Here is a 25,771-nt window from a genome sequence, read left to right on the forward strand (position 1 = left end):
GAAAGAACTCAGATGCCCCTTAACAGAGGAATGGATAAAGAAAATGTGGTGTATCTACCCAGTGGAGTACTACTCAGCTATCAAAAACAATGACTTCATGAAATTCATAGATAAATGGATGGAACTAGAAAATATCATCCTGAGTGAGGTAACACAATCACAAAAATCACATGCTATGCACTCACTGATAAGTGGATATTAGCCCAAAAGCTCAAATTACCCAAGATAGAATCCACAGACCGCATGAAACTCAAGAAGGACAACCAAAGTGTGGATTCTTCAGTCGTTCTTAAAAGGGGGAACAAAAATATTCATAGGAGCTTGGAGCAGAGACTGAAGGAATGGCCATCCAGAGCCTGCCCTACCTACCCATATATATACAGCCACCAAAACTAGATAATATTGATGAAGCCAAGAAGTGCCTGCTGACAGGAGCCTGATATAGTTGTCTCCTGATATAGTTGTCTCCTGAGAGGCTCAGCCAGCATGTCAAATACAGAGGCAAATGCTAGCAGCAAACCACTGAACAGAGAATGGGGTCCCAGATGGAGAAATTAGAGAAGGGATTGAAGGGGCTGAAGGGGCTTGCAACCCCATAAGAACAACAATATCAACCAACCAGAGCTCCCAGGGACTAAACCACTACCCAAAGTCTATAAATGGACAGACCCATGGCTCCAGTTGCATATGTAGCAAAGGATGGCATTGTTGGGCACCAATGAGAGGAGAAGCCCTTGGTCCTGCCAAGGGTGGACCTCCCAGTATAGGGGAATGTCAGGAGGAGAAGAGGACAGGGGTGGGTAGTTGGGGAGGGGGAACACTCTTATAGAAGAAGGGGATGGGTAGGGGATAGGGGGATTATGGCTGGGAAACTGGGAAAGGGAATAACATTTGAAATGCAAGAATGTGGAGAAAGAGGAAAACTCCATTGTTGGTGGGATTGCAGACTGGTACAGCCATTCTGGAAATCAGTCTGGAGGTTCCTCAGAAAATTGGACATTGAACTACCTGAGGACCCAGCTATACCTCTCTTGGGCATATACCCAAAAGATGCCCCAACATATAACAAAGACACATTCTCCACTTATGTTCATAGCAGCCTTATTTATAATAGCCAGAAGCTGGAAAGAACCCAGATGCCCTTCAACAGAGGAATGGATACAGAAAATGTGGTACATCTACACAATGGAATAATACTCTGCTATCAAAAACAATGACTTTATGAAATTCATAGGCAAATGGATGGAACTGGAAAATAGCATCTTGAGTGAGGTAACCCAATCACAGAAAAACACACATGGTATGCACTCATTGATAAGTGGCTTTTAGCCCAAATGCTCGAATTACCCTAGATGCACAGAACACATGAAACTCAAGAAGGATTACCAAAATGCAAATGCTTCATTCCTTCTTTAAAAGGGGAACAAGAATACCTTTGGGAGGGAATAGGGAGGCAAAGTTTAAAACAGAAGCAGAAGGAACACCCATTCAGAGCCTGCCCCACATGTGGCCCATACATATACAGCCACCAAACTAGATAAGATGGATGAAGCAAAGACGTGCAGGCTGACAGGAACCGGATGTAGATTTCTCCTAAGAGAAACAGCCAGAATATGGAAAATACATAGGCGAATGCCAGCAGCAAACTGAGAACGGGACCCCCGTTGAAGGAATCAGAGAAAGGACTGAAAGAGCTTGAAGGGGTTTGAGACCCCATATAAACAACAATGCCAACCAACCAGAGCTTCCAGGGTTTAAGATACTATCCAAAGACTATACATGGACTGACCCTGGGCTCCAACCTCATAGGTAGCAATGAATAGCCTAGTAAGAGCACCAGTGGAAGGGGAAGACCTTGGTCCTGCCAAGAATGAACACCTATTTAACGTGATTGTTGTGGGGAGGGCAGTAATGGATGGAGGATGGGGAGGGGAAGACCTGTATAGAAGGGGAGGAGGAGGGGTTAGGGGGATGTTGGCCCAGAAACCGAGAAAGTGAATAACATTCAAAATGTAAATAAGAAATACCCAAGTTAATAAAGAGGGAGAAAAAAAAAAAAAAAGAAACGCCACCGTCTAGGCCTTGTGTTTTCCTAGAGATAGTGAGGATAGTGAGGATAAATTTCTTAAAAATAAATCAAAACTTTTAACCTAAAAAAAAAAAGAGATGCAAATAAAAAAAATACCCAATTAAAAATGCAAATTTAAAAAAAAGATTGAGGATCAAAACTTTGAAAACGGTTATTAGAAATCAGTTCATTTCAACTCCTCATGTGAGGTCCTGAGTACTGACTCCCTGATGATGCTATTCCACAGTTAGTCTTGTAACTCTTACTCAGATGTGCCCTGATTCCACCTTGTTATATGCCCCACCTCCAGGCTGTCACTCAAGTGCCGTTAGGTACAGAAGCTTCAATTCTATCAGCTTCATATTATCACTGGCTTCACAAGTGTCTGGCCTGCTTAGTTGTACAGAATTCATTATTTCAGAATCCTCAGTAATTTATAAAATCACACCCTTTATAAGTGATGCATCCGCACCTACATAGAGTATACCGACTGTCTGCCTAGAAACATAAATGTTATAAATCTGAGTTTTAAAAAAACTCTTAACGGTATTTTCTCTTCTGAAAAAAAAAATCTCATAAACAGCTCACTTGTATTTCAGGAAGATCAGAGTTCTACAATCTCTGAGATTAGGATCAGAATTAAAATGACATTTCTAAAGAGATGAGATCTGGCCTCCTACAGAGAATCTGGCGTTTTACTGAACACAATCATGTAGTGTTTATTGTTCTTTCCAGTGTGCTCAAGGGTTTGTATAAACTGAGCCAACATCAGCAGCAGCTCTAAGGTTGGTCACAGTATTCCAGGAAAACCAAGAGGACCCCTCTATAGGGCCCACTGATTCTTCTTATTGGCTACAGAAGCCATCAATCAACCTTAATTCGGGTGATGTCATTTCATAATTATTTTAAAGCCATAATTCTGATATTTCACTAAGATATGCTTATATTTGCATTACGTGCAGTAATATAGAATGAACTAAATTCGTCTCTGAGAGCCTCTTGTCTTCCTCTTTCCTCGTGCAGTAATCCTTTTGGGATTCATTCTAATGAATAGAGGATAATAATGCATAATTAGCATATAAGTTGCTTACCACAATCAAGAGACTGACCTTCTTTAGCAATGTGAGAATATATGTACAGAAAAACACCCTCTGAGTTATGTTTATGTTTAATAAAACCCTGTTCCCTGGGTTCAGCAAGGTCAGTTTTTATCCGGCCCACACCCATCCCCCATTTTCACAAACTGTGAATTTGACTATTGCAAAATGAAGAGCATCGTCCATCTGGGAAAGAAAGATACTACTGGGAAGGGTTCCCAGGAGCCGCCATGACCTGTTCTAAACACTTGCTCTTGTCTGTTGCTGCAAATGGTACTGCTGCTATGCTGGAATGTGCTTTCTTAATTGTTACTTATTTGGAGGGTCACAAAATGGGGGGAAGAATGGCTTGATCACTTGATACACATCTAGTTACTAAGGGAAACAACTGCTTTTGATGTCTCAGTCAACAACCTTTTTTCCATCATTCTGTCTCTGCCCTTTAGCTGGGAAGAACCCTGTGCTTGGTCCTCACTCAAGATCTAGTCTTTCAATGACAGGCAGGGACATTGGTGTTACCCTTGGCACACTGTCTTTTCTGCTTTCTGTCACATTCAGGCTATCCCCAAATGTTCCATGTTTTACCAATGAATGCTCAGCCCCACCACCTGCCTGCATCAGTATCAGAGCTACCCTCCCTCCAGCTAGAGGAGATGCTTACCTAGAACTACCCCCAATCTTGCCTGACCAAGACATCCCCACCTAGCAGATAAGGCAGATGCTTCAGACAGGAACCTGATCACTCTTCAGTATTAAGTCCAAAGACTCATGAACATGGTTTTCTATGTCTTCCCTGTCCTTTCCTCATTCTGCTTCAGCTTCCTTTGTCTTCCTTGAGAAATTCTCACATCTCGGTATGAAATATTTATTTTCTTAAGTGGTGTTTCTCTTATCCTTCAAACCAGACAATAGCTTTCCCTGTCTTCCTTACATGTTGAGGAATTTATAATATTTACTTGTGTGATTGATAAATATTGGTATCCCTTCTAAAGAAAAACAGTCACGAACTTCTGCTCCTTTACATGCACAGCTCCAGTTCCTGTCAATATCTCCTACTCTAAGACAATCCATGGGTGTGTATCCCACCCCTTGAGTGGAGAGAAAGGAGAGAGACAACTCACCGCGCTCATGAGTGAGTCCAGGACGCTAACGGCAAATGCTGTCCCACAAGCAAAGGGCTGTGTGAGGTACAGCTCTGTGTCAGGGTCATCATCATCGTCTTGGTCCAAAAACTGAACATTAGTATCGTTCACTAGAAAAGGCATAAAATAAAAATTAGCTTTGAAGACTATACATGAGTTAGTGAAGCCAGAGAGATAGTTAAGTGACTGGGTTAGAGACACTTAAGTTACTGTAAAAGAAACAAGCATGGGGAAGCTATTGATGCATCCTGGGGTTGGCGAGCACTGGGACTTGAATGGCCTGCTCCTAACAAGATTGCTTTAATTTCTAAGACCTGGAGAGAAATGAGGTCAAGCAGGTTTGTTCATGACAACTGCTAAAGACTGGCAGGTTGATGGTGCTGACCAGTTCTTTGTTACAGTTTTAGAATCATGACCAAGAAACACCCTAAGGCATTTTTTGGTAGCCAAGTCCTCTCAGAGAGGGACATAGCCATGAGTAGCCATGCTGGGATGGTAAGGTTAGCCGCAAAGAAAAGAAAACAACTTATTTAAAAAGAAAAGCAATGGACCAGAAATGCAACAAGGGCAAATGGCAAGCAGTTTACCCTCAGGCAGGACCTACAGATAGCCCTAAGTACGGGCCTGGATAGTACCCAGTATGCTTCTTCTCTAAACTCAGGCCTATGCTCAATGGGTCCTACTCAACACATGGGAATGGATCCTGGATGCCTGCTGCTGTTTTCTGGCTTTCTCTGCAAATCTCCCCACACTCTGCTTCCCCTTCTAAACAGCTCTGTCTCCTCTGTGTTCTAGAAGAAGACATGGCCAAAGCAAGATGTCTTCCTTCATTGCCATCTGAGGAGCCCTCAAGGACTCCTCCTGCAAACACCCACAGACTGATGAGTTGTGCTTTAATGTATAAAATGAGTGATTAGTGAGATGTCTTTAACTTATAAAAAATTAAATGATAAATTAACTTCTATTCCTATCTTGGTTTCATAAATGATCAGTTTTGAATTGTAATAGGGGGAAGTGTGGGGAGTTGGGGAGAAGTACACTTGTGATTTCTGGAATAATTAAGGTAGTTTTAGGAAGAGAACAGATGAGGTTTCCTTTCTGTGTCTTTTTCTAAACCTATTTGCTGCTAATTCTCTTTCCTAGAGTTATTGTTTTAATTTTTTAAAAGGACTTTCTTGACAACTTTCCTTAAGACAACAACAAAAGCCTTTTGTTTATTATATGAGTCATAATAAATGACAGGATGAAAGGCTAGGCGTGGAATTATTTTTAAATGACACCATCTTTTTTGCCACCTTGGAGAATGACTATAATGGAGGCAAATCTTTGCCGTGATTTTTCCAAATTTGATCACATTTGGGTCCCAGTTGTATCAGCACCAAGTGAATTGCAGGAGAGTGGGTAAAAGTCTCCAGTCAGGTTTTACCACAAAGTTCTTTGACAAAGTATTTCATGATCCTGCAGCACTGTAAAATGGGAAAGTTCCACAGTCTCTCAAGAAGTAGCTCAGAGATTCCTAGGAGACCAGATTTGGTGAGATTGATACAGGACCCAGGGCAAGCCATGCCTGGGATAAATGGAGGTTGGCCCCTTGATTGTCTATCAATCGACAACATTATGGAAATTTCTAGCCTCTCTTTCCCTCGAATTCTCTGTCTCTGACTCTGTCTCTGTTCTTCCTCCTCCTCCTCCTCCTCTTCCTCCTCCTCCTCCTCCTCCTCTTCCTCCTCCTCCTCCTCCTCCCTCTTCCTCCTCCTCCTCCTCTCAGAATCATTAAAGGTTTACTTAGGAACCCTTCAAATGGTTCTGTTAAATTGAATTATGATAGGCCCTAAGCTGTTCCCATACCTATTTTCATGTTCAACTAAAAGTATATGTCATGAAGTGTAGACTCACCTTGTGTGGAAATGGTATAACACATTCATGTAACAAGTAGCTTGGGATCAGCTAATCACAAGAGGTTTTGTGTTCAAACTAGAAGATTCGAGTAAGACAAGTTCCCCAGTGGCCCAGACAAGCTGTCTCTCTGTGTCTCGTTTTCTTCTCTCATATTTCAGTTCCTTTTTCTCTGGAGATCAACACACACACACACACACACACACACACACACACACACACACACACACACACACACACACACACTGCTCTCATCGTGGGCCAAATATATGGAACCATTTTGTTGTGGGCCACTGCCATACTCTAGAATTATAAATAAAGAAGATTGAGGTTTCTAAACTAGGCGCTAGAGAGATGGCTCCATGATTAAGAACATTTGCTGTTCTTGTCAAGAACCTGTGTAGGCTTCCTAGCACCTACACAGTGGCTCACCTGTAACTGTAGTTTCAGAGAACCCAACATAAACTTCTGTCCTCTGCAGGCACCAGGCATACAGATGAGGCCCATACATAAATGTAGGCAAATGCTCATACACATATAAAAGGAATAGTAAGTTTTTTAAAGATTTTAAAACTTTTGTCTCTCTGTCTATCTCTGTCTGTCTCTGTCTGTCTCTGTCTGTCTGTCTGTCCCCCCCCTCTGTGTGTGTGTGTGTGTGTGTGTGTGTATGTGTGTGTGTGTGTGTGTGTCTTTGATAGTATGTCATATATCCTATATTTGTTTCAAACTTATTATGTAGTTGAAGATTAGGGTTTACTTCTGATGCTTCCCTTTCACCTTTGTAGTGTAGGGACTGTGGGTGTGGCACTGTATGGGCAGTTTATAAAGTGCTAGAGTTTGAACTCAGGGCTTGGTTAATGTTAAGCAAACATTCCATATCAACTAAACTAAGTCTCAAGTCTATAATTTTATCTTCTGATATCCCAATAGTACATTGTAGTGATCACAGTATTTCTACTCTGGGAATCAGAAAAAGAGAGCACATGCATTAGCTTATGGTTTTCTTTGTTCACAGCAGCAGCTGATGCTGGTTGCACCATCATTTCAAATGGAGCATTGTCTCTTCCTCGTGTAGAAGAAGACGGGTAAGATGCAGCACTACTTTTACGTGGCTCCAAGTAGAAGAAACAGTTCTATTCTAAGGATCTAGATGTAGGTTATTGGAAGGAGATGTCAAGGTGACGGTCACATTTCAGTGAAAAGATTTCCTATTGTTCTGGGATCACCAGTCTTAGAAAGATAACAGCTCAAGTCATCCATGTCCATTTACCATGTCACATAGGCCATAACATACACCATTCCCAACAAGCAATTACATAATGTGCAGCATTGCCCCACAATGCAGGTGATCAAATGCAGCTGTGAAATAGCATGCTAAATGGCTTCCGACAAAGTGTTTTTCTCATGGAATTGTCAGGAGCTTTATCATGGAAATAATGGGATGGATGAGGACTGCAGTATAGTATAGTCTTAAAATGTGTTTAGCCTTGGATGCTTCTCTGTGTTTGTATGTGTTCATGTATGTATGTGTTCATGTGTGTATGCACATGGAAAGTAGAGGTTAACATTAGTTGTCTTCCTCAATCACTTTCTACCTCATTTTCTGAGACAGAGGGTCTCAACTAAATCTTGGGCTCACCAATTCAGCTAGACTACCTGGCCCGTAGGCCTCAAGGATCCTTTCATCTCTGTCCCTGAAGACTGGAATTACAAGATGTACCTTGCCAAGCTCGGCTTGGATGTGGATGCTGGGGATCAGTCCTAAGGGCCTCCCAGTTATTCTGCAGCAAGCACTTTACCCCCATGCCCATCTCTCCTGCCCTGACTCTATATGGCTGGGGCAATACAACGGAGCACACATCCAGGGCAGGTGACAAATGGTGAATATTTGCAGGGGTGATGGGAGGCTTGGTATGAGGATAGTGGTATGGCTACTAGGAAAACTAGCCTTAAGAGTAGGAGGAAAAAGTGGCATGAACTCTAAGGCATGGAGGGAAAAAAGTCAGGTGCGAAAGAGAGTTAGGAGACTTGATAACCAAATTACTGCCTTGTATCTGGAGTCCCAAGCCTTTTGCTTTTCCCATTCTATTAATCAAAAATCAGGATATTCTAGTCAGTTGGTAGCACACGGACTCTAAATGAAAAGAGAAATTTGTGGCACGGGTGCTTTCGAAAGCTGCTGTAGGTATCTGCCTTGGAGATGTTTGGTGAATTTTCCAAAAAGTAGTCTGGGGTACATGAGCTTCCTTGGTCTTTTATAGCCATATGGTTCTAAGAAGAACGATGGAGAAACCCAGGCTTTTAGCCAACAATGCTAAACATGAAAAAGACACCTCTCCTATCGTTGAAAACAGTGTGATACTCCTTGACCTGAGTGAATTTGTCCAGATAAATAGCTCTGTCTAACAACGATGCAGGGCATGGTGGACAATTTATTCCTTCATTTCTAGACACCTCACAAGCAAGATTACTGTGTTAAAAGCCTCCTCTCTTATTTTGAAATATATTTGGGGGGCAAGAAAATGGAGTGTTCATTTCATTTGTGAGTCCTGTGAAGGCAGGCGCTTCCCACTCCTCCTCCTCTGTCTCTGCCGAGAAGCCCTTTGCTGTGTCTATTTAGAAGATCAATCTCCAGTTGTGAGACCTGCTGCTGATGGGTGCCCTTCGTGGGTTATTAACCAAGTCATGGGGATCCATGGAGGGGTCTGACAAATGCAGTCATGACCAGGGGCCTTTATCTTTGAGATAAATCCACTGTGAACCTCCCAGGGAGGGCTTTGGGCCAGCAGGGCGGGGTCAGAGTGTAGGACTGCCAGCCTGTTCTACACCCTTCTTAGAATCTGGCTTAAGTAAGAAAAGATCCCCTGGGAGCCCGCTGCTTTTTATGGCTTCAGAAGTGGAACTTCTGAGAGAGGGCCTAGTAGGGGGAAAAAGCCAAATAAAGTCAGAATAAAGAAAAATAAACAGCTGGAGGGAAGGCACTGTCTAGGATTTCTTATCTTAAAATTTTTATATTTCTCCTTTGACTTCCTCTGAGAGCTGTGAAGACATGTCAGTCAAACTGACAGCATGTAGGAAGAGGAATGCCGGGAGGAGGCAGGGGAGAGCAGGCACGCATGGGATTTAAAGGAAAGAGAGAGAGAAAGGCTTGGGCCACAAAAAAAATGAATTAGAGCAGAGATGCTTTGGCAGCTACTGCCAGGTCAGGTGGGTGTGATCAAAGGTTTACTGATGCTGTGTGGGGGAAAAAATCATTAAGAAAGGCCAGAACAAGACAGTCGATTCCAACCAGAACCACAAATAAAACACATTCAAAGCAGTGCCATGGGGTAGCCTTTCCGTTACAGCCAGCGAAATGAAGGCGGTGGTGGGGGGAGCCAATGAGAGTTGGAAACACCAAGATCAGAACAAAAGAAAAATACTGATGTCAAGAAAGACAAGCACTTCTTACCCAACTCCGTTATCATTAGAATGTGCGTCCCACTGTTTTTTTCCTGATTGACTGATACCAAAGGCAACTTGCCCGGCTTAGCTAATTGGATACAGCGTTTAAAGGTCGGGGGTGGGGGGGTGGGGGTGGGGGGGAAGGGAGTGGAGGAAAAGTACAGAAAAGAAGAAAAGAGTGAGGGAAAAACAGAGGCAGCATTCTCAAGCTAAAGCCACCCGGACAATAGACAGTCTGTATTGTCTCTGGGGGGAAGAGCCATTCAGTAGTTTTTTTAACTTCACACAGGCTACCAGAGAACCGCACGGGCATGCCAGAAGTTGGATTCTATTTGCTACAGATTACAGCATTCAAACCCCGCACTCCCTCTCATCCATATTTTGGCCATTTAATGAAAATGACCTTTGGTGAGAATCTCAACCGGGACAGACAGGGTCGAGGTAGGGTTGCCACATAGCAGAGCAAACAGACACGTGACCCGGTTCTCAAAGGGGATCCATTTTCAGGCGAGATGGGCTTAGACCAGAGGTTCTGAGCTGGGTTGGAACTGTAGGAGCCTTTGAATCAGAACACTCAGAAGAGGCACCTTCAAGAAGAAGCCACCCGAAGAATTTGTGCCTCTTTCCTTTCCCCTTCCCAAATGGATGCCCCAATTTCAAAGCAATTCTCATGCTCCTTTGAAAACAGGGACCAACAGGAAGGAAACTGTCTATTTGTCTTTTGAGAAAGATAGAACAGTTTTTCCTTCAAATAGCCTGCCGTATCTCTACTCAAAGCTCACTTTCACTATACCACCCCCAGTCTCACAGCAACCTATGTTCCTAAAAAGCTAAAGAACAGGCCAAACTCCTTACATTGTCCGTGGTCTGAAAGACAGAGTGCCCACCCACTGAGCTACAGGGACCCCCTACCGAGTTCCGTGATGATGGGAATGTTGACTCCGGTTGTGATGGACGGCTGGCGTAACATCCCGTGCACTGGGCTGTTGTCAGGTGATGATCTGTCCATTCCAGGAGGTGTGAATCCTAGTGGGAAGAAATTCAGAGGAGTAGAAAATCTGGAATTGATGAAAAGTGTAGTATACATACAAACCCCTCAAACTTCAGTAACACATTATTGACACCAAATAAGGTGGGACAAACTCGGCAAGTTTTTTATTGTTTGTTTGTTTGTTTGTTAGAACATTATAGAAAATCCACTTGAAGCAATTCTAACTTACTCTGACGTTTTCCTAAAAATCCACACCATAGCAAAGTTTATTCTGCTTACAATTCCCCCCTCTCCTGCCAAATAGCGCTGCACCTAGCTGCCCTTAGGTAGGAAGGACTATATGACACACAAAATGTTCTTGCTAATGAAAAGCGAGCCAAAAAGCACACATCCCTTTTGTATATGACTTTGTCTTGTCCTTGTATTCCCAAACCACATCTAATATGGAGACATGGGTCACTATGGAGATGGAGTCCAGACAGCCTTCTCGGATAGCCGCCCTGACCCATGAAACCTTCTAAGTGAAAGAGAAAGATGGGTTGTTTTAAACTACAGAAACGTTTCGTTGTTGTTACTGCAGCCTATCTAAGCTCATTCTGCTGCATTGGCTAGAAAACAACTTTCTAACTGGAGCACACAGCAACGGCAAATGTCAGCTCTGTGCTGTCATTCACTTTGGTTTGTTTTCTGGTTTTCATCTTATTTAGTCAGAAAACATTTTTTTTTGGCGATAAGGTCTTCACTATGTAGCCATTCTGAGCCGGGAAATCATTATTTCAACCAGGTTGACCTTGAACTCACAAAGACCCACCTACCTCTGCCTCCTGAGCATTGAGCTTAGAGGTGTGTACCACCATGCCTGACTCCTTGGTTTCTCATCTCTATCTGGGCTTACCAGTGGATGAGAGATTCAAAGGTACAAGAACACTTGGCTTCATTTCCAAGTTGACGTTCCAAATGTGATCACAGGACCACATTCTGCAGACAGTCACCAGTTAGTAATGAGGCAAAACAAGGCTGGACTGATGCTGCCATTCATTTGGGATTCTCTGGTGCTCAATAATTGCATATACCCTGAAAGGGTCATAAGCACAAAGGGCCAGAGACATATAGGGGACCTTTCTCATTTTCTGTTCTCCTTTTTATAAATATTCTACCAAGTGCTATACTTTCAGGAAGAAGGAAAATATTACTTATTATCCATTCCCTGACTGCATTTAACTTTTTAGTAATATTATTACTCCCCATGCAGACTCACGTTCAGTGAGTTAGTGTTCATTCTTCCTAAACTTTGGAATTTGTCTGTCTTTCAGCCAACCGCATAACCAGGAGCATGCATTTTAAGTGTTAGCTGTTTCCTTCCCTTTGAACAGTGAAGGAGAAGAAATAAACTGTTTTCATCAGAAGTTGCATTCAAAAGCATGATAAATTGCAAGTGACAGCTGTGCAGATTCAGTGGATGTGACGTTTTTTGAATTTCTTCAACTTGACAAGTAAACACCTTACCTCGGTAATGCTATATGCATAATACATGGCCTGTATTTTGACAGCCATCATCAAATGCTGACTTGAGAAAATATGGGTGTGCTCCTCAAAGAGTAGCACCCATAAAGTAGGCAGAGATACGGGTCATCGGTATTAGGAAAGCTGTATGTTGTTGCAGAGCCTGCAACAAGCCAAAACGTCCTTTTATTTTATTTTATTTTAAAGATTCCATGTTTTCAGCTGTGGAAAGACTCAGTTCCTTTGCATGAGACCTTCATTTAGAAATGTGGTATTTGTTTCCTGGGCTTCTTACACTTGGCTTTCACAGTCCATTTCCTCTACCATCTCCAAGGCTGACTCTGTCAGCACGTGCACCTGACAAAGTTTGATGGGTAGACAGACACTCTTCCACTGAAGGTCTGTCTCTCCTTCACATGTGACCCCAAGAACAGGATATTGATGTTAACAAGAGAACTTCAGACAGACCACACCTCCTCTTACTTTGATACTTTTCTGCACTCACACTTTAAAGGGATAGAACAAAAATGTAAAAGTATAGATTTTTGCCTTCCTCTTATATAGTTGTGTTACCAGTAATCAGTCTTGCTAACATTGGTTTTCCCCCTTAGGGGCCCTAATATAGAAAACTCAGGTCTGAAGTGCCAGGCTGATGAAGACTCCATAAATGAACTTTAGGAGACATCCAGGTGTATTCCACCTGAGGGACTGAGACAGGAAGATGACTTTGGATGTCATTATCAACTTATGGTTGACAAAGAAGCAGATCTAATTATGATCAGGTCTCCACCCTTTTATCCTAGGGATACCTTTACGTTGTTATATAGAACAAGACTGGTGTTCTGTATGTGGAAGCCTGGACATGGGGTATATACACCAGGCACCTTCAGCCAGAGACCAGAAAAACTAGGAAATGCTCCAACATGGGAGACTGCTCTTCATTTTTCCGAAAGAGAGTATTAAGAATGTCAGTGTTTGCGATCTAGGATAAGACACCCCATTCAGAAAAGATTCAAGCTGAATTTGCGGATTGCCTAAGATTTTGCTTAGGTGCTAATCCTTTAATACGTTCTCTATGGAGTTAGACATGGTTTCCCCAGACTACCTCTTCTCCTTCCAGGAAAGCACCCTGGCCTGAATTCCAGTGGCAGCTGTGACTGGTATGCATCTCTGTTATTCACTTAGCATCAAGCAACCACCACCTTAACTGGCACTACCTCGGGCTGGACATTCACATCTCCTGGGCAGTAGGAAGAGTATTAGGCCAGAGAATTTCCTGCTTAGTTGAACTTCCAGCTCATGTATAACAAGTTTGACTTATAAAAATAAATAAACAAATAAACAAACAAACAAATAAATAAATAATAAATGTGACTAATTAAGAAAATAGACTTGAAGGTGGAAGTTATAGGTTCAGATTCTGGTATTTTCTTTCTCTAAAGTCTATTAGATTTTTAAAAATATTTTTATGGAGTTATTTTGTTATCTGGCCATTTCATTCCATGCATACATTTTTTTATTACTCTCCCCAGTACCATTTCTTATACAGTACCAGTTGATTGGCCCATTCTTATACAGACTCAGCACAGGCATCTGCAGCTCCTGTGAATTTGGAACTGCAATGGCCTTATTTCACAGAAATGTTAGTTCACAGCCTTTCTTATTTTCAGTCTCTCCCATTCTTTCTGTCCCCTCTTCCACAGTGCCCCCTAAGCCTTAAGAGACGATGAAATGTATGACTTGTGTTAGCCTTGTAGATATAAGTACAGAATACTTATAATATTCTGTAAAACTAGAAGTATCCTTACGCAGGGAATATGTAAGGCTAATGTGGAAGGTGCCATAGGATGAAGCAGACACTCAGAAATGCTGCCCACCAAAGACTGTATTATAAGATGTACTCAACAAATGCTGGTAGATAGGTCTAGCACTCATCAATACCTTTTCTGCTAGGTAAAGAGCTGAAAAAGCATTTAATAGATTTTTCTTCAAAAAAAAAAGAATTTTCATAGAGAAAAATGTCTTAGAAAATTAACTAGAAGCCAAGAATCACAGTGGATATTTTTGCTATAAATAGATCATTCCTGCAATAGTGATGACAATGATGATGGTGGTGGTAGTGGTGGTGGTGGTGGTGGTGATAAGTAATAATAATAATAATAATAATAATAATAATAATAATAATAATACAGCTAGAAGCATCTCAGGAAGGAATCTGGATACTAGGAAGGATGGGGTTTTCTTCAGGTTTATAGGAAACTGGTGGCCAGCATTTACACAGGAAAGGTTTATAATCCCAAATAGCAACAGTAGACCCTTAATAGAACCTTTCTCTTTCCTAGATCTGATTTCTGGTCCCCATAAATAGCCTCTGGAAGGCATTTGCTTCTTGGCACTCCTGAAACTGTTATCATCGTTCTATGCTTCTTTTTGGCCTCTCTGTTCTGGCCAAATCAACCCTGTTGGATTAAATTGAGCAGGGTCATCTCTGCTCACCTCTCTGGATGTTGGTTGTTTCATAGGCTAACTAAATAAGGCCTCATCCAGGGAGAGGAGAGGAAGGGGAAGCATCAGCTGATGAAAAGTCCAGAGCATTGTACTTTTGTGAGGGTGGCTTGGAACAAAAGAATTCGACACAAGCACTTGGATGATTCCTGCTAAGAGCTAGGAGGAAAGAAAGGAAAAAGTAACACTGACAAGGTTTTCACTGATTAAAAAAATTGTTTCTTCTCTCACCTAAGTCTCAGGGAACACTGTAGAGGAAGGAATGGGGAGACTGTAAAAGCTAAAGGATCTGGGAGTTTGCTATGAGATCTCATGGTAATATCAGAAGCTATACCCATGAAATCTCACCAATATGTCTACCCAATGTGAATTGAGCAGGGATGGCACCAAGGGACAAACCATAGTGTATAGGGACAAGCCCCTGAGACCTCATTTCTATGTAAAGAACTATGGGCAACAAAAGAAAACTAGAACATGAGAAGTAGCCCTCCCCAGAAAAAAGCACATCAATTGGTTTCCAGTGCCAATGGTCAGCCCTACAAACATACATTCAGGTAGCATTATACCAATTGAATAGGCTGTATTTAGGGATGTATAGGTATAGGTATAGATATATATGCATACAATAACAATATTCTTTGAAAGGTCATGAATTTGAAGGCAAGTCAAAGAAGTATATATACACAGGAGGGCTTGAAGTGTGGAAAGGCGAGGGAGAAATGTGATTAAATTATAACCTCTAAAACCTATAAAATTCTCCTTGATTTAAAAAGGAAGCAGAGAAGGAACTTTGCATTCTATGAATGCAAAATAAAAAAATAGAGAAAACTTTCTGATTCCTATTGTATAGATGCATGCTGGTTTCTGCTGCATCTAAGCAACCATGTACAAGTGAAGAGGGGCTACCTATGACACAGCCAAACTAGTAGACTAGAAAAGAGTTCTGTGGGGCAATGCAGGCTGAATGTACTGAAAAGGAGTGAAGACTCAATGTCACATAGTTATGGGACTCGAAGCAAATGAAACAATGCTGTAGAGCCAAACTCATTAAGGTAACTGAGAATGATGGAAGGAGACCAAGATAGCACTGCAGAGGAAGAAGAAATTATGCTCTTACAACCTAGGTCTCAAGACCTCCCTAAACAAACACTTTATATCAGAGTAAGCTTGAGCCTAACCACGACCCGTAGAGAGGGTAGGTAGAACACCCAAGAGTGTGACATATGGCTAACAGATCTCAGATCTGAAATACAGGAGTTCCCAGGGCTCCTCTAAGCTAACTCTAGCTTCTCACTGTGTACCAGACTATGCCAAAGGCACTTTCACAGCCGTCTCACTTATTCCTCATCACAGCTATATGAGTTGAAAGACCAGTTAACACTATCACTTTTAGAAAAAGGAAATGATACTGAGAAGCATGGAGAAGTTGCTGGAGTTTCTCCAGTGGAAAGCGACAGGTCTGGGAGCCACAGCCGATTGTTTGGTTTAAGAGTCCAAGCATTAACAACTAATCCGACCATGAGCTCCATGCCCCAGCTGTGTGAGGAATATCTCCCTCTCCTCCCCTCCCTCCCTGCTTCCCTACCTACCTCCCTCCCTATCCCCTCTCCCAAGTCCTGGCTGGCAAGTTTGAGAGACAAGTCAGACTAACTTTTTTTTAAATTGTTTTCACTCTTAAACAATAGCACACAACAACTGGGAGTCATTGCAGTCAGACTTAACCTGCTTTGGTAGAGCAGACTGCACAGCTAAGTGTGTATAATAAATACTTTATTACAGTACTTTTCCATGGGGGAAACACAAAGTACTTTCTAAATCTTCCCTAGTTAAATCCCCAAGCCTTCCCAGGGAGAGAGGGAGATGGAAATTCTTATCAATCACCTCCTCTGGAATAGATGGAGAAGCAAAGGTAAGTGCTTCCCACACCCCCATAGATTTAACATAAAGGAATTGGCTCAAAGGGTGAGCCAAATTATCTTTTACTGTGTGCATATAAATGATGGTTAGAAATCCATATGCTACGTTAAACTAGGGAAATAAATTAGGCCCAGTCATCGAGGTTCGCTGAGACAGGTATTCAATATGAAGTTGTAAAAGGAAAGATCACCGTTAAAAATGATCTATAAAGACATGTTAGAAATCAAGAGAAACATCTCATGTTACATCATCTAGGAGACGAATTAGATTTCCTGTTAATGCCAGCAAGGAAAAAAAAAATCCCCAAACCAAATGTCAGATGAACTGAGGATCAATAAAAATATTTTGATAAGTAAATGCAACAGTGCTATTTAACACATGATTGGCGGCTGCTGAAACATCAATTATCCAAATTTCCCATTGCTGCTTATGGGAAAATTATGCAGATTAGAACTTGATTAGGCTTATATCATGAGACTCAATTTAGACTTTTAATCTATTAAGCTCCAATAAATGAGGCATCTGAATAGCTCCCCTGAGCAACTACAGTAATAGCCAGAACAGTCATTTCTGCAGGGTGTATGCCAACAAATTTATCAGCAGCCCAAGCAAAGAAAACTCCATGTTGGAGAGGCGTGATTGCTCTCCAACTTGGAGGAGCAGAAATAACCCAGGCCTATAGCGTTGGTTTGGGAAAGAGATTGTTGGGAAAAACCACCAGAAAAATCCTGTCGAAGAGAAGAACCTTACATTAACCTTGCAATAGACTAATATACTTTCTACAAGTTGGACTCTGTGGATTCCAATGTTGGAATCTGATGTCAAGGATTTATGCAATTTTAAAAGTTAGAAAGAGATCGTTTACTAGGGAAACAACTTCTTCTGACATTTTGTCCAAAGGGGACTCCAACTGACTACTTTCTGGTTTGCAGGCATAGACATAATACACAATTATCCATTTGTGTGCGTGCATGTCTATATGCACATGTGTATGTGTGGGTAAATGTGCCTCTGTGCATGTCTTGTGTGCTATGTGTTATTCATGCATGTTGGGATGCATATTCCTTTGTGTGTGTCCCTGAGTGTGGCAGTTGATGCTGGGTGCCTTCCTCATTGCTCTTCATATTAACTTATGAAGGCAGGTCTCCCAAGAAATCTGCAGCTAACTGATTCTGTTGATTTGGCTACTTTAGAGAGCCAGTTTGCCTGGATGATCCCTTCTTTTGCCCTAAGCACTATGGTTACAGGTGGGCCACTTACTAAGTGCAAGCTGGGAATCTGAAACACTAATCCTCATGCTTACATGGCAAACAATTTACCCACGGAGTCAGCACCTCAGGACCTTCCTTCATTGTCTTTACCATCGTCTACCAGAGGTTCAGAGGGGAGAGAGAATGACCTAACGTTGAAGAGTACAGGCCTTTAATGATGAAGTCATAATTCCAAGGGACCCTCTTGCTGGTCTTATAAACTCAGAGATCTGCTGATTCCTGTTTCCACACTATTCAGCTGGAGGACAAATTTACCTACCTCCATATCTCCATACCATAAACAACTGCTATAGAGAGGTATCCTCATATGAGGAAGAAACTGAAGAGAACAGATGGCAACAGGTACCCAATGTCTGACGTAGGTCAGTCAGTCACTGGATTCGTTGTCTTGGACCCAATACTGTCTCTGCCCTGAATCTCATTTTCTGAAGTGGTCGACTAGAGAATCCAAAAAAATCTTGTTATCTTTAGCATAGAATGAATGGTAGAGAGTCACTACTGGGAAATGTGATGATTTAGGTCTCACAGAATCATCTCTATGACCACACAAACATGCTCACATGTGTGCATACACAGAAAACACACATGCAGGTGTGCACATGAGCATGTGTGCATGCATATACACACACACGAGAGAGAGAGGAGAGAGAGAGAGAGAGAGAGAGAGAGAGAGAGAGAGAGAGAGAGAGAGAATACAACCAGAGCACTATTAAACTGGTGCTACAATATTCACTAGCATTCAGTCATCTACTTTGGGGTAAATGAGACAAAAAAAATTAATCAGGTGGTGAAAAAGTAAAAAATTAAACTGAGCTCTGACATGTGACTGTCTTTAACAGTTTCAGTTAGATTTTTATTACACCTAAAGGCCACAATGAGTGAAATTACTGGAGAAAATATTCACCAAGTGGTTTATACATCACTGGTTATTCTTTTTAAAAATTGTATTATTAATTGTATGTATGTGTGTCTATTGATGATAGCCAGCTGTATGTAGGTGCCTGCAGAAGCCAAAGAGGACATCAGATCTCCTAGAGCTGGAATTATAGGCACTTGTGAACTAGTAAGAACAGAAAACACGCTGAACCAAGTCATTGTTCTAGCCCATGTTATAGATTGTTCTAGCAAAGCATATGATTTATTCTTTAATCAGTTTCCCACATGGTTATGAGTGACCAGTGACCTGACCTGGGTTAGTACCCCTGTCCTAATTCTTTGAAGTTAGTCACACTGGTATTATTTTGTAGTGTGATGCTCATAGAGACTATATTTGATTGGCACTTTGGGGAGCTGATGCCACCCATCACATAAAGTGCCTTATCCTTTTTCCACTTTGCATCTGGAATCTGATTCAAAGAACAGGCAATGAAACAACCAATCAAATGAACCTTCTCTAAAGCTGCTGCCCCAGTACTCTTTGTAAGATTCATTCAGCAGTCACAGAAATCTCACACACGTTAAACAAATGTACTGTCAAGAGTTACCCCTTAAGAAATCTTTCTTGTTAAAGAATGTATGGGCTAATACTTGTTTCTGAAAGGGCCAGGGAAGGAAAGAAGAAAGGAAGGAAGGAAGGAAGGAAGGAAGAAAGAAAGGAAGGAAGGAAGGAAGGAGGGCAAAAGGGAAGAAAGTGGGGGAGAGGGAAAGAAGCAAGATGAACTAGGTACAAATACAACTACAGATTTGGGAAGAAGCCTAATATTTACCCAGTCCGGTGTTTTCATTTACGCAAGCATGGCATTACAAAACTGCCTACTGTTGATCTTTGGATTTGTTTTTACTTCTGCCTCATTTGTTTTGAAACTTTACAATACAGTATGAATCAGGGGACTTAATATTTTACCTGCACTTTGTTCTAAACTAGTTCACTTTGAAAAAATATGCAGCAATTATTCTCTTCTAGATTATTTATTTTATGTGTGTGAGTACACTATCTTCAGACACGCCAGAAGTGGGCATCGGATCCCATTACAAATGGTTGTGACCCACCATGTGGTTGCTGGGAGTTGAACTCAGGACCTTTGGAAGAGCAGCCAGTCCCCTTAACTGCTGAACTAACACTCCAACCCAATTATTTCCTTCTATTAATTATAAGGTATCATGGCTTTTTTTTTCTTAGTAGTTGCTCAGTAACACTAAACAGGAAGCAACATGCATGTCAAGCTTTAGGAAATCAATTGTGTCAAGGATTCATCCAATAGGTATGTTATGGAAAAACACTCCAAGGCATTTAAAACTAATGTATGATCTATTTTTGAAGGTTAAAATGCATTTTTATCTATGGAAACAATGATATGTCAAATTTCTTATATTTGAGCAGTGAAATTATGACCCTTGGCTAGGGGCACGGCTCAGCCAGTAAGATACCTGACTTGGAAACAAGAAGAACTGATTCTAATTCCAGAACTTGTATAAAACACTTGGCCATGGTGACATACTTTCATAAAATCAGTGCTGGGGATGGGCAGATCACCAGGGCTTATAAACCAGCTATCTTAGCCTTCTTGGAAAGTCCAGGCCAGTGAGGCACACTAGATGTGGGCATCAGATTCCATTACAAATGGAGTCCAGGCCAGTGTCCATCTCTAAACAAACAAACAAACAAACAAACAAACAAACAAACAAATAACAGTGGACAGTGGATGAGGAATCGTGATGTTGCTCTCTGGCTTCCATATTTATGTACAGACAGGAAGGTATACATGCACACATATAAACCTATAGATTCACATATACAAATACACATAGAAAACTTGTAAGCACTCTGTGTCTTCCCCAATTTCACTTGTGTGAGCTCTTGAAACTTTTAAAAAGAGTACAATAAAAGACAATTTTAAACTGATAAATTAAAGTCAGAATGAACCCTGCAGTCTTGTGTGGGTGGTCTTTATGGGCTGAGTATAGCCTTGTTTACATAGCACCTGCTGCTCTGTGGGATTCACAAGTTCATTTTGAAGGCTGAAGCCTCAAGAAGGAAGTGGCCAGACCAAGGCTACAAGAGTCAGGAGATTTGAGGTGGAAACAAGGTTGAGGAGCTGAGGAGGTTCCAGGTTCCCAGGTGGCTGTTGTTTCAACATCTCACTATTTAATAGGAGCCACCAAATCCCAGAGAAGAGGCCATGGAGTGCCCATGCCAAGTCCTCTTTGGTTGTAAGAAGGTCATGAAAAGCCACCATATTTCATGTACATGGATGCATCAAGGGCCAGACAATACTGTTTCCAGGGATGAGTGGCATGTCCTGATTCTTAGCCTTGGTCCCACTCAGCTTACCCACTTCAAACTTGTTGTCCTCTCCCTTCCCTTTCAAACCAGATTTTCAGTCACTTCCTCTGGGGAGCCTTGGAGATGTTCTGCCCACATATTGAGTTGCTTCACGCAGCCGTCTTCTGAATTCTACCACTCCCTTTCCTGCACTTATTTGACGTACATGGATTGCTACTGATCTTACAGTATGTGCTACATGGCAATGCTTATACGTAGTTAAATGTCTTCCTTCTGCTCCTCTTAATTGTCATCTACCTGGTGGACACCTCATTTCAATATGGCAGAGACCAGTCCCGACTTTTCACTATTCTCCATTCCTCCTCTGGGGAGCTCTTCCTCCTACTGCCACTCTAATGGCACAAAGGATGACTGGCTACTAACATAAGGTTTCATCTTTCATGACTGATTGCATTTCCAGTAAACTGGAGGATTGCTATGTCAGGGAACATGCAAGACATATACATTTGCAAGAGGGTGATGTGATGTGGGTGCTAATAAAACACATAGAAGTCCGCCCCTGCCTGCTGCCAAGATTATATAGCATTTTGTTTCCATTACATCAATTTTTCTCCCCCTTTTGTGAACATTAATCACAGAAATACAAAGAGCTCATTAAAGTGATAGATTGACTAGAAATACAACCACCTTTTCATTATAAACAGTCCCCTTGCGTTCTCAGGGCTGTAGACTTTGCTTCCCAGCATTTGTCTTACAGTTCAAATGTCCTCTTACATTTAAAACTACCAAATACTAAATAGGCCACAATTATTTTGCTTAGTGTGAGCCAATAGGCAAGCAAAACCACACAAGGAAACTAAAACAACCAACTGAATCTTAAATACAAAGACAGTTAAGTAGCTGTAAAGGACTGGTTTACCAGGTGGCCAAAGGATTGGCCACATAACAAAAAAGCAGAATCCTATCACTGACAACTTTCTAACAACTGTTCCTGAAAAGTCCTGGAGCAGCAGTTCTTAACCTGTGAGTTGAGACCTGCTTTCGGGGTCAAATGACCCTTTTATAGGTGTCACTTAAGATAATAATATCTGCATATCAGATATTTACATTATCATTCATAACAGTAGCAAAATTATAGTCATGAAACAGTAATACAATAATTTTATGGTTGGGGGTCACTACAATATGAGCACCTATATTTAAGGGCCAAAGCATTAGGAATATTGAGACCCACTGCCCTAGAGAAAGGGTATATAGACCAAGAAAAATACCAAGGTGCCAAGCCTCTAACAGTCCTTTAAATGAAAGCATTTTTTTTTCTTTTATGGGTTAACAGATATTCTGTATATATGGTTCTATTGAATGATAAATGTATAGTTAGCACTTTGAATCGAGAAAGAACAGGGGTGTGACTGCATGCACATAGTAATTATCACAAGAGGATATGAATTGTGCTAGTTTAATCCTGATAGTCCATTCCAGGACCCTGCCCATGCGCATAAGGTATGAGTACTAACTATGCTTTGACTGCAAACCACAATCAGAAATGAGCTATGACAGACAGATTGTTGAGCTTTTACTCTTTCAGTTTCTAGTTTTGAGTTCTAGGGCAATTTAATTTTTGTGTCTCAATTTCTTCATCTGTAAACAGAATAATAATATGCTATGAAGATTGTAAATGAGTTTGTAATGTAAGCTAACTTTCAATGCTACAATAAGTACTTCCAAATACTACTTTTGTTTGTGTGTGTGTGTATGTAGGTATGTGTTATGATTATAGGTGTATGCACACATGAATGTGTGAATGGATATATAGGCTGCAGGTCAATTGTACATATCTTTCTTCCAGATGCCATCTACCTTGCTTTATTTGATGCAGGTCTCTCACTGATCTAAAATTCACTAATTAAGCTGGGCTGGCCAACCAGCAAGCCCTAGGGACCCACTGTTTCTAATTCTGCAATTCAAGGATTACAAAAACTCACAGCCATGTCTGGCTTCTTTACATGGTTTTTGGGATTCAATTTAGGTCTTCATGCATGCATGCAAGTACTTTATTGACCACACTATTTCCCAAGCCTCTTTTTTTTTTTTCTTTTTTATTCGGAGCTGGGGACCGAACCCAGGGCCTTGCGTTTGCTAGGCAAGCGCTCTACCACTGAGTTAAATCCCCAACCCCTCCCAAGCCTCTTTTAACTGCTTATTATTCTTAACTACTTATTATTCATCAACTATTGGTTATTGATCTGACAGAGAAAACCAAAGGTATGGATTTTTAGTCCACGATCAACCTCTAACTCTCAAAGAGCCCATATGGGCATTCAACACATAGATTATCCTCGATTTCTCCACCTTTAAAAAGAGGCAGAAGCAATATTCCAAATCTCTGGAGTATGAGTGCCATGTTATGTATAACATTGGAACATTTTTAAGTCGTGGTTTGGTCACTCAATAGTCATCAATGACATCGCACTGGAGTTGGCTGGTTTGTTTGTTTTTAAGTAGTATTTAGGAGTCTATCAACAAACATACTGACACAAACATCCAAGACACACATTGTAGGATGTCAACAAAAGAAGCTGGCAAATTACAGGCCTAAGCACAGAACCATATAATCTCTTAGAAGTAGCCCTCAGGCATAGTCCCCTCTCCTTCCTGGAGTCCTGAGTTCATTCCACTAACACCGCATCCTCATTTGCTGCCACGTGAGTGTAGCTTTGACAATTGTAATTGCTTTGGTTCCTTCACCTATGGGAATGACCACCAAAGCCCACCTCGGCTCTGAGGTGTAAGTCTCTTTCAGGAACCCAAATGTTAAAAGTATGTGCCTACAGAATAAACTAGCACGGGTCTCTCAGGATGCTTTTGCAAACGCTCGTGCTCAGCCTTTTTTCCCCATTCAGTTTTAGCCCTTTGCTCAGTAACCAGACTTATGAAAAGAATGTACTTTTTTAGAAGTTTCTCTAATGGCCAAAAGGGTCATAAATAACCATTTATTAAACAAACAGTACAGGCTAAAGAAAGAGAAACTGCCACAATCAGGCCCCTGAGGCCTTCGAGCACAGCAGAACACGGCTGTAGGACTCTCCTAATCCTGGCTATACATCAACAGCCCCTGAAGTTCCTGAAGTTATCTTCATAATCAAGATGCTATTCTAGCCATTGAGGGCTTTCAAACTATTTTTAATTTTAATTTAAAGAGCAATTAAAGAAAGACAATGGATGCAAGGGATAATAAAGTAAGTGATTAGCAGCATGCAAGCAGCAAAGGCTTAATGATAATATGGCGTTAGTCTCCAAAGGGCTTGTTGAGAGAAAGCCCTTTCTACATGTGGCTGTTCAGCTAATGCGTCTCAACCCACAATTACAACATTGCTGACACCATTAACCAGCGAAACAACATCACTTGGTGAAATCCTTGTTGTCTCATTAAAATGGAAAGGGTCAGGTAATTTACCAGCTTTGTATGTCTAGTTTTGTTGTTGGTAATTAGCAAACATTACCCAGCATGGACTCCCGCTGGGAGCTGGAGAAACTTTGTAAAATATTAAAGAGGAAAGTCTTTATATTTTGCTGGAAAATTGAAAAAAGAAGTAGTCACACACTGTATGCCACTCCCTTGCATGAAGGAAAGGGGTAGAAGACAAAACAACAACTAAACAAGTCAAACCAAATCCCCAAACCAAAGGAAACACAACCCACCAGGAACTCTTTAAGTCAGAGACGATTATTCAGAACACATTAGGAAGCCTTTGTCCAAATGCAGACCCTGAGTCACCACTGTGTACTGGTGATCATCAGTGACCAGCTGTTTATGAAGGTAGTTGGGAGAGGGGAGGATAGAATAAGTTCAGACTTCATCTTGACTCTTCCCTCCTCAGGTCTTCCAAAGGAATCCACCAAAACCAGAGAATGATTATAAAAAGTTTTCTCTTTCACCCCAGTATGGTAGTGCACACTATAACTCTTGGTGCTTAGGTGGGAGAGGCAGAAGGTTCAGGATAGTTTAAAGTCACTGGACTACATCAGAATACTTTCTTAAAAACATTATTTTTCCTCTTTTGCTCTTTGAGATACTATATAAGCCAAAGGTGTTTGCTCAAAGAATATTGGATGAATATTTTTTAAGCTTAGAGAATTGAGGAAATATTTCCCTGGGCCTGTCTTCCAGCTTCCTAAGGGGAAGAAGCCTCTTCATGTTGTGACCGAAGCCCCACCCCAAATGCTGGCCAATACTGGGTATATTGTCAGGGAGCAGAATGAGATCCTATTTTTTAAACGGGATTTTTGGAACATAAAACACATTCCAATAAATGTGAACTGAAAATTATGAATTCATTAAACGACTTTGGTATCTTGTGCTATATATAATATTTATACTCCGACTACTATAAAATATGCTTTAATATCTTTAGGCAACTATAAAGACTTAAATATTTATAAAATGGCTAAAGATAAAGTATGGCCCTCTTATTCCTACATACAGATGATGTAAGGCTTGCAATCAAAGACAATAACCCTCTCTGCCCATTTGTCATCTTAAAGGAGCCGATCAACCCCATCCCCTGTGTACCATCTACATAAGAGTTGTTACCAGTGTAGACGACTCTAGAGGAGTTTGTGCCTTAAAAACTACCTAGAGTGCTATACTTCACAGAAAACAGGGCTTTCTGAAAATAGAGACAAAACAATAAATTTGCAGGCAAAACAGCTC

General features: G+C 41.3%; 1 protein-coding gene across 39 annotated transcripts in view; it reads right to left on the reverse strand.

Moving 5' to 3' along the window:
- Window positions 1-25,771, reverse strand: part of Kcnma1 (potassium calcium-activated channel subfamily M alpha 1) — a 694,984-nt gene that overhangs the window by 33,596 nt on the left and 635,617 nt on the right. For 21 of the 39 annotated variants that reach the window (XM_032917321.1, XM_032917318.1, XM_032917298.1 and 18 more), the window contains 2 exons: window positions 10,560-10,673; window positions 4,287-4,417 (listed from right to left, as the gene is read on the reverse strand). In XM_032917321.1, the coding sequence (XP_032773212.1) occupies window positions 4,287-4,417; window positions 10,560-10,673 (245 nt within the window). Of the gene's footprint in view, window positions 1-4,286; window positions 4,418-9,654; window positions 9,736-10,559; window positions 10,674-25,771 lie in introns of all 39 variants that reach the window. The other 18 variants (XM_032917294.1, XM_032917309.1, XM_032917297.1 and 15 more) reach the window with 1 other exon arrangement.

The sequence above is a fragment of the Rattus rattus genome, chromosome 12 (genome assembly GCF_011064425.1).
Source record: "Rattus rattus isolate New Zealand chromosome 12, Rrattus_CSIRO_v1, whole genome shotgun sequence".
NCBI classification, from domain to species: Eukaryota; Metazoa; Chordata; class Mammalia; order Rodentia; family Muridae; genus Rattus; species Rattus rattus.